The 9,477-nt window shown below is 34.0% G+C and overlaps 1 protein-coding gene across 2 annotated transcripts; it reads right to left on the bottom strand.

Annotated features, from left to right (window-relative positions):
* Positions 1 to 4,817: 4,817 nt before the first annotated feature.
* On the bottom strand, positions 4,818 to 6,717 carry LOC107951116 (CBL-interacting serine/threonine-protein kinase 9). 2 transcript variants are annotated; one of them, XM_041085551.1, is made up of 6 exons: positions 6,699 to 6,717; positions 6,086 to 6,165; positions 5,506 to 5,559; positions 5,282 to 5,407; positions 5,115 to 5,204; positions 4,818 to 4,999 (listed from the first exon to the last, which is right to left on the bottom strand). In XM_041085551.1, exons 2-6 carry the CDS (start codon positions 6,098 to 6,100, stop codon positions 4,877 to 4,879), a joined length of 408 nt encoding a protein of 135 aa, XP_040941485.1. In that variant the 5' UTR covers positions 6,101 to 6,165; positions 6,699 to 6,717; the 3' UTR covers positions 4,818 to 4,876. The 2 variants fall into 2 exon arrangements, with proteins under 2 accessions (XP_040941485.1, XP_016741536.1); XM_016886047.2 differs by lacking the exon at positions 6,699 to 6,717 and having other exon boundaries at positions 6,086 to 6,386.
* Between the last annotated feature and the right edge of the window lie 2,760 nt (positions 6,718 to 9,477).

Genomic DNA, 9,477 nt, shown 5'->3' with positions numbered 1-9,477 from the left:
ATTATAAGCTTGTTAGTTTTGATGGTGAAATTTATGCCTTGTAAGGGTAAATGGTGTCTTGATGCATTCGGCCATGGTAGAAAGTAGATGTGAAATGGTAGTAAGATGAAATGCAAAATGCTAGTATTTGATTACTAGTGTATAAATGCGTATTAGCCGAGTTTTGAATTTGAAACAAAACGATATATAATCAATACAAGTAACCATACTTGTAGGAAGCATTAAGCATATAATTGGCCTCAACATATACATGCATACTCGGCCACATGAGAAGATTAGTGTTGCATGTATTCGGTTAGAGGCAAGCATATTGATGCCTTTATCTTGGGTTAGACAATCGGCTAAAAGGGAGAGTGGGTTAATAATATGTTGAGTTGATGCATGATTTCACATGTATGTGACTTTAATGTCTAATGTATAAATATGGGCTAAGTACCTTGTGTTCCTCTTTTCGATGCTCAAATGATTAAATCAATTTATTTGTTAAATTAAGCTCAAGAGCAAAGGGGATCTAAATCCGATAAAGGGAAGGAAAAAGTGGTCGAATAGCCATCGAAATCGTTCGACAACATCCGAGGTAAGTTTTCGAGTAACGAGACTTATTTTACGATTTGATTAAGTCATGACGTATGAGCGTAACAAATATACGGTGATATGATGATTCTACTTGAATTTTATGTTGAGTTAATTTGTCTATACGTGTGACGGGTAGCCGTATGTGCATAGAGATCGTGTCATAAAGCAAACTAAACCATGCTGTTTGTATGTGGCTAGTGAGCCGAAAATGGGATTGCTTAATACGTGACATGTGTTTGAACTCCAATTATGAAAATGAAATATAGATGTGTCATGATTTATTGATATGTGTAGGAATATTTGGATGAAAACCGGGCTAAGTCCCGAAGGCATCTGCACTAGTGACTAATCCGGGCTAAGTCCCGAAGGCATTTGTGCGAGTTACTAAATCCGGGCTAAGTCCCGAAGGCAATTGCGAGTTACTCTAACCGGGCTATGTCCCGAAGGCATTTGAGCGAGTAGTTATATCCGGTTAAATTCCGAAGGTATGTGATTTGGGAATGAGCGATCTGCTGTAATAATTTCAATTAATACGCTCGTAAAATCCCTGCGATGAGGTATGTTTCGTATGTGCTTTGAATTAGTTGAGCCCTTACAAATAAGTATTCGCTCAGTTGATAAATGAGCTACCGGCCTTTGGCTAAGTTGATCTTTGTGTATGAATATAAGGGTGGGTAATGTGAAGTAAGTATGATATTGAGAATTTGTGCATATGAAATTATCTGTTTAGCTACATGAATGCTATACTTTGGTTGTGTCTAAATTCATGGCTCAAACTTACTAAGCATTAAATGCTTACTCCGTTTCTTTGATTCTCTGTTTTATAGATTGTGGTTTGTCAGCTATCGGACTCGGGATTGTTGAAGTCGAAGTCGCCCACACTATCAAAGCCCCCTTTTTGGTACACTTTTGGTTGAACTTTGAAATGGCATGTATAGGACTACCCTTTTTGTTGTGGGTCATGGACCCCTTTTGATTTGTAAAACTTTGGATAGCCATGCGAAAATGGCTTATATATGTTTTGAGCATAATGTTATAGTCATCTTGAATGAATATGTTCATTAAGAGGCATGGAAATGTTTGGCAACGATTAGCCATTAGAATGGTTCATCATGATCATATTTTGTGCTATATATGCTAAAGGGCTAGTTGAATCATGGAAACTATGTAATCGGTAAAGTCTACCTTAAAAATAGATGCTGATAGCAGCAGTGACGTGAATGTGAAAAATCACTAAAAATAGTAGGAATGGAATTAAATAGTGAATAAATTATGTAATCTAACCTTGATGAATCTATTTTCATAGGAAAGTAACAAAATGATCATATGAACAGTATATTATGAGATATTTAAGTTTTCGCGAAACAGGGCCAGAACAGTTTCTGGATTCCCTGTTCCGACTTTGGAAATTCATTATAAATTAACCAGAGATAATTAGAAGTCATGCCATATATGTACAGATTCCTTTTCGAGTCTAGTTTCTATAGAAACAAACTGCATCAGTATTGAAGCCCTGTACAGGGAGATATCCAAGTCGAAATGCATGGAGGTCAGTGTAGTCAAACCCTGAAACAGGGGAGACTTTAACTAATAAACTGTACTAATTGGCTCAACCAAAAATTCTAGAAAATAATTTTTAGATGGATATATGAGTCTAGTTTCAGGAAAAATTTATGGAACTGGTTTTCGAGTTTTGGAACTCGAGATATGATTTTTAAGGTGACAGTGACGCAGTTAGCCAGCTCGTCTGGAAATTTTAAAATGGACTATACAAATAAGTGAGTTAAGTCTGCGAACCCCTCGTGTTTGACTCCGGCAACGGTCTTGGGTACGGGGTGTTACAATTAAACTCTAACTATTAAACCCTAAATCAATACCTTAAACTACATAATTGTAACCCTTAAATTAGTAACTCTTACACCTTAAACCTCGAACCATATACCCTAAATCATAAACCCTAAACTATAATAATAATTAAGTCAATATTTTAAAATTAATACTATCTCTTTTACAATTATATAAGAAAATATTTAATATATAAATATAAAAACAATTAGTCATATACCAAAAAACTTTAAATTTACTTTAAATAATAATATTTTAATTTATTTCATTTTTAATAAATATTTTCCTATGTTTTTACTTTTAAAATTATTCTACGTGTCATTATTTTCTTTTAAGAATTTAAATATACAATCAAAAATAAATTATACTTTTAGCGGCGCTTTCTAAAAACGCCGGTAATACTGACTTTTAGCGGCGTTTTTCAAAAAATGCCGCTATAGATCAATCTTTTGCGGTGCTTTTTTGAAAAACGCCGTTATAAGTCAGTATTAGCGGCGTTTTTAGCAAGTGCCGCTAAAGCCACAAAATCCCAACAAAAATCGACGACGTTGTGTGTATTTTTTTTGCGGCATTTTCTCCAAGGCGCCGCTAATGGTCAAGCTATAGCGCCGTTTCTCATATAAGCGCCGCTAATTCTCAACATATAGCGGCGTTTCCTTATAAGAGCCGCTAATGCTCGTTTTTTAGTGGCGTTTTGTTGTTAAAACGCAGCTAAAAGCACCGCTAAATGTCTGTTTTCTTGTAGTGGATAAAGGATGTACCATGTGTCAAGATCTCATTGGCGGTAAAATCACTTCTTGTCTCCTTGTAGAGGCAATGATATGATCTTATAGATCAGTGATGTGACACCTTAGGATGGATTAGTAATCAAAGGCAATAGGTTCCATGTGCTCTTGATAAGGTAGTCCACAATGGAGGCTCGTCAAGTACGAGCTCCATTTTGGGGTATCTCGATGTTGGAGGTTCGCCTGGTATAAAGTTCATCCAAAGATGCCACATATAAATGTCTATAGAGATGGTATAACAAATTTAATATCTAAAAATGAATTGAAATACAAAGTTATAGATATTCAGGGGCAGAGCTAGGGGCCTGACAGGGGCCTCGATCCCTTTAGCCCCTTTATAATTTATAGAATTTAAATTAGTAATGGTAAAAATGCACTTAGACCCCCCAAAATTATAAATTTTTAATTTAATCATTTAAAATTATAAATATATAAACTATTAAAATAGTAAAATTATATTTTTACTATCATAAATATATATCTTAATTCCACCATAAAAAAAATTCTGACTTTGTTCCTATACATATTCATGGTTCAAATCTATTTTAATTTTGACCCTAATAGTGATTTTGTAGTGATTTGTGTACTATGTCAATAATAATTATTTGTCCAATGAAAGAGGCGGTGCCACACTGTTTCTTTCATGAATTTCCTCAAACAAGGGCGTAAGAACTTTAATCCACTTTAACATTAACATCATTGAAACGTTCCTAACTTGTGCAGTTGGAAGTTTTTCGATTGAACTTTCAAAAAACGGAAGTTTTTCAATTGAAACCACAAATGAATCAGGGATTCGTACAGAGACCTAGATTGCAGAAAACCAGAAGAGTGAAGACCCCAGATTTCTTTTCTCTTCATCCTATTTGAGGTGATTCAGTTTCTGCAGCAGTTCACCATTGTTTTTCATGTCAAAGGTTTTATTATATGCTTAGACAACTTGCATTTTGGATTAACAGATTGATATTAATTCGAAACAATTAAGAAAATTATTAAACAACTTTCCCGATTGGGAATAGTCATTCTGGATTTTAAATTTTTTAAAGAGAAATGAGATTTTGAAAAACCAAATAATTTCGCTGCTGACAGAATCACAAAATTTTCTTTTTTAAAGCAAGTTTATAATTGTAATATTTTATTAGAATCTTCTAAAATTTTAAAATTTTCGCATAATTATAATTTTAAAAAATATTTTTTTATAATTTTTAAAAAAATAAATATGAATTTTCATATACATTTTTAGAATTTTTTCCTTTTAAAATTACAATTAAAATTATAAAAATATAAACTGCAGCAAAATTGACTTTTAGCGGCGTTTTTTAAGATCTTTAGAAGCGCCGCAAAAAACGCCGCTATAGATAATGCCACTAAAGTTTGTGGCATTTATTTAAAAAAACGCCGCTAAAGGTAATGAAATTTTAAAAAAAAATAAAATATTATAAAGGTCATGAAAAATATAAAAAAAAATTAAAATTCATTATTAAAATATTGAGAAGAATGATATTCATGATATAAATATAAAAATTTTCTATTAAAATTCATTATCAAATTAAATTTTCTATTAAAATTTTAACTAAAAATATTAAAATAAAAATAAAAATTTAGAATCAAAACTAAAATAAATAATAAAAATTAGATTAAATATAAAGATATCAATGAAATAAGGACTTAAATCATAACCATGTAAAATATAAGATATTATCATCAAGATTTACATCCTCATCTTGCTCAAACTTTGGTGGCTTGTACCCTTTCTTGAACCATTCATCTTGTAGAATTTCAGGAATAGTTATACGCTGCCAAAAGAACATGCAGAATTTCAACCAAAATGCACGCGCTAAAGCTTATACTGTGATCAAAGATTGCATGTAATCACAAATTTTCATAGGATGAATTGAATTTGAAACTTACGGTAAGAGGGTTTGGATCAAGAATACGCTTAATAAAATTCCTAGCACCAGATGAAAACCATGATGGACAGCTGAAAAAAGCCTCCCAGATTTGAAATTTATCAAGGTACAAACAATTTTAATGAAGTTCTCATCTAAAAAGACTGGCCAAATCTGGAGGGTACTTACTTTCTTATACAAGCCTATAAGGCTTGGCTCATCAAAAGGCAAATAACCAGCCATGAGAACAAAGAGAATAACTCCGCAAGACCAAATATCAGATGATGTACCATCATAACCTTTATCTTTGAGCACCTGAAAATAAAAATATCAGATACCAGAATGAAAAGGCAAAAAAAAAAAAAGAGTTGCAACAATACAGCTAATTATTTTCTGAGTTCATGAGTGAAAACCTCCGGAGCAACATAATTTGGAGTCCCGCAAGCAGTGTGAAGCAACCCATCCTCCTACATTTTCAACGTGTCAAAGAAAATAAAAGATTACACTACTAGACATGGAGCTTTCTATCTTTTCCTCCATTATTGATAGTTAACATTTATAAGATGTTACTGCCAACTAAATGCCTTGACCATCTGTTTCAACCATTTTCCCATACAAATTATTGGTTTATAAATGGATTTTACTGTTTCGCCATACGAATTCCATCATATCTTCTTAATATGGAAATTTTACCATTTTCGCCATACAAATTATTGTTTGAGATGTTCATATCATGTTGTATTTTAATCGTTTTTCTTATATATCGTATCCAAAATTATCAAATATAATGTTTACTACAATGTTAAATTAGACTGCCTATAATATTAACTCTGAAATTCATGATGACTATAAAATTCCGCTTCGCAGTCCAGAACTGACAGAACATGTCGCAGAGCACTGAACAGTGGAAAAGAAAGAAGGAAAGAAATATGTTTTCTACTAATTTTCTTCCTATCAGGCCATGGTGGATGGTTTAGACAAATTGGAGGTTACCTTGTGTCTGCGCATTAGATTTGGCGACCTTTTCTCTCCACCCTTTCTGACGAGCTCTTATTTCCCACATTGTTGTCAATTTCATTTCAGCAGACAGTGCTTCTTCAGCTTTCTCCTTTACTTCTTCGCACGTCTCCATACCCGAATTGCATTTGTTTGCTTCCTTTTGATATTGTGATGCTAACTTCTTAGCCACAAGTAAAAAAAAATTATGTAAAAAATTATAACAATTAAGCATTAGTGACATACAACTAACGATTAAAATAAAATAAAACATATATGTAACAAATAAATTGTTGGTCAGAAAAAATTGTAAAAAATTAAAAAAGAAATGCAGTCAACTGGCTCACTGTAAACTTAACAACAGACTTCAAAGAGAAAACAAAAGTGAAAGTCATGTGATTAGCAATCAAACATTGTTACATCAGCAATCAATCATTATTGACGGGGTTAGCTTAGGGAAATCATATGATTAGAGAGTATAACGGCACAAAAACAGAAGGATAAGAAAAACTATGGAATATATTTGTCTCATATAGCATCATATAAGGCATAACATCTGTTAAAATAAAGTTGACACCTAAATGATATAAGGCATAACATCTGTTAAAATAAAGTTGACACCTAAATGAAAGCGATAGCAGCAACAATTATGAAAAAACCCAGTAGAGAGGGCTTTTGTCATGCTAAAATTAGAGGTGATCTAAAAGGCATAGAAAAACAAATGTAAAATTTCTTTGAATTAAGTTACTTAGTCCCATATTCCAATAAATACATTCATCCATGACAAAGAAACAGGAAACTGACCTGTAAAGGAAGCATTACTCAGTCCTGCATTAATTAAAGATAGAACCATAAAATTAGCTTAATTCTACTAGGCAAAATTGCCAAAGATCACATGTAATTCCTGTTTTACGTAAAGTCGAAGCCTTAAGGGCTGGTACAAGTTACTAATATCACATGTAATTCCAGTTCATGGCTGTTATAATGGTATTGTACAAGTCAAAAATAACTTTGCTCATGTAATGATGAAAATGCCCCATCCAAGTTCAATTAGTTGCTGCCAAACTCAAAAGAGCTCATATGACTATTACAATACAGATATACAGAGAAAGAGCAAGTTCTACCTTATATACAGAGAGAGAGCAAGTTCTACCTTCTAAAATAGGATATTAAGTTATTGGTCATTCTTTAGCTAAAAAAATCCAATCATCATTATTTAGTTAGTTGACAAAAGGCTGCAACTTACATGCTGCAATTGATTCTAAAAGAAATGTGTGACCAATGACTTGTCCACCTAATTTTGTGGCTATATCCTGTGCTTCACTAACCCTCTGCCAAATAATCAAAGAGCTTTGGTGCCTGCAAGAGAAAGAAGTTAACTATTTGCAAAAGTAACATTACCAACTTGAAAAACTAACACACTTAAGCTCAAAAGAGTAAGAATCACATTATCCAATACTCTGACTCTGCCAGTTTTAGGACCATCACAACACTCATGGTTGTTAAGACTTGTAGCACTCAAAACCCGGCCCAGACGTTATGATCGGATCCGACATGCCACATCGAAGCGTTCAAAACATTTTATATTGTTGATCCAGAAAAACTTACTTAGTGTTTTAAAAGATAATTTCATTATAGGTTAAAGTGAATGGAAGCTGTGCACCAGGTAGGAAACCGGAAAAGAGGAGGTGAGTCCATCGGACTGCTTAAGTACCAAACTCCCTTCGGATCCAATCCTAGACATGCAAACCACCATTGCCATACCTTAACGTCATGTATATTTCTAGGAAACCGATTTGATTAAGTCCTTTTTTGGAAAAGTGATTAATTTTGGAAAATATCTTCATTGCGGTTGCTTGTTTTCGTGTTATTTTGAAAACAATTACTGCTTTTGAAAACGCGCCTTAAAGCTATCCAATTTCAACAGTTAAATATAAATATTACCTATCTTAATAAAACATATAAAAACCATCAAAAATAAATAAGCGGCCTTATTACATTTAAAAGCCCAAAACCTCAAACGTAATTAAAAGGATGTCCAGTTCACCAGAAGAAAATCAAACTTTCAGAACGGGTGGCCACTCCGAATTCCCTCACAGCTCCAAGCCCACTAGGGTTGGGGATTTCCAGCGTGGATGAAAATAAAAGGGGTGAGTTTGGGGAAACTCAGTGTGTAAGGAAAACCCATTCAAAGCCCAAGTCAGATCCAGCCCATTGGGCCTAAGCCCATTCAGGTAACAGTGGTACTGGACCAGAGACCTTTTCAGATTACAATAAACTGGGCCTTAGCCCTTTATTCAGATAACAGTATGGCCCATAGGCCCATTTTAAAATACATGCAACATCAATAACATATGCAAGCCCATTTGGGGAGACTACTCAACCCACCAACCACTACACTCCACCCGTACCAGCCCTACACTCCATGTAGGGAATAGCTCAACCCACCTAGCCCAACACTCCACAGTTGCAGCCTTGCTGCTCAGTTAACAGTAAATTCAGACAAAGCGTCCAGTACGTGGACAAGCCATTTTTAGTACTTCCTCCATCAATATCCCAATCCCATGCATCAGATAATAACAACATGGCATGCAGTAAATAACAACAGTCAAACATGCATTTAGGTCAATTTAACCCTAGGGGTATTTCGGTAATTTATCTACTATGGGTAAAACTGTAAATTTTCCACTTTTAAAGGTATTTCAGTAATTTATCTATTTTAGGGTTTTTCATGCATATTCCTACTTTTCACGTACTAACAGAATCACGTACCGAGGGTTCTTACCGAATTGGGCCCGTTGGCCCATCATTCCAATTTTGGCCCATTAAGCCCAAAAATATCGAGGGCACAGAAATCATGCACTTTGCAGTCCAAATTTTGCAGCTTACCAAAAACATTAATCGATTTACCTCACGAGCATTCGCACACTCGCAAATCTACAAAATACCGGTTTTCGGCATTTCGGCTTTTCGACTTTTGCCGATCCAGACTAAGAAAGAGGGTGTTAGTTACACACCTGTTTGCGATGATATGCTGATGAGATCCACACACGAATCGCCTACAATTGGATTACTAACACGTTAATCTAACTATTCAAATACAAACTACGTATTAACCCCTTACAATATTCGGCCAACCACACCTACAGATCATAGTAAGCTTATAAGAAATCAATAAGCAACTCATTAACAAATTTTTGTCAATGTTTACCACATAATCATAATTTCACTGCAAGCTGTCTTCCTGAGCAACAGTTACTAAATCATTTATAACTGGAGCTACGAAACTCCAAATCAAGTGCCATTAATTTTCCCTAAAAATAGACTCATATATCTTATATCCATAAAATTTTCAGAATTTTTGGTTTGGCCAATCAATATCAGATTTT

Source organism: Gossypium hirsutum, chromosome A02 (genome assembly GCF_007990345.1).
Source record: "Gossypium hirsutum isolate 1008001.06 chromosome A02, Gossypium_hirsutum_v2.1, whole genome shotgun sequence".
NCBI classification, from domain to species: domain Eukaryota; kingdom Viridiplantae; phylum Streptophyta; class Magnoliopsida; order Malvales; family Malvaceae; genus Gossypium; species Gossypium hirsutum.
This window is presented reverse-complemented; position numbering and strand designations above follow the sequence as displayed.

Excerpts from the sequence above, each read along its gene's own strand:
- LOC107951116 (XM_041085551.1), bottom strand. Across the intron at positions 5,408-5,505 it reads CAAATTATGTTGCTCCGGAG|GTGCTCAAAGATAAAGGTTA; the intron begins GTTTTCACTCAT and ends TTTTATTTTCAG. Across the intron at positions 5,205-5,281 it reads TTATAGGCTTGTATAAGAAA|ATCTGGGAGGCTTTTTTCAG; the intron begins GTAAGTACCCTC and ends GATAAATTTCAA.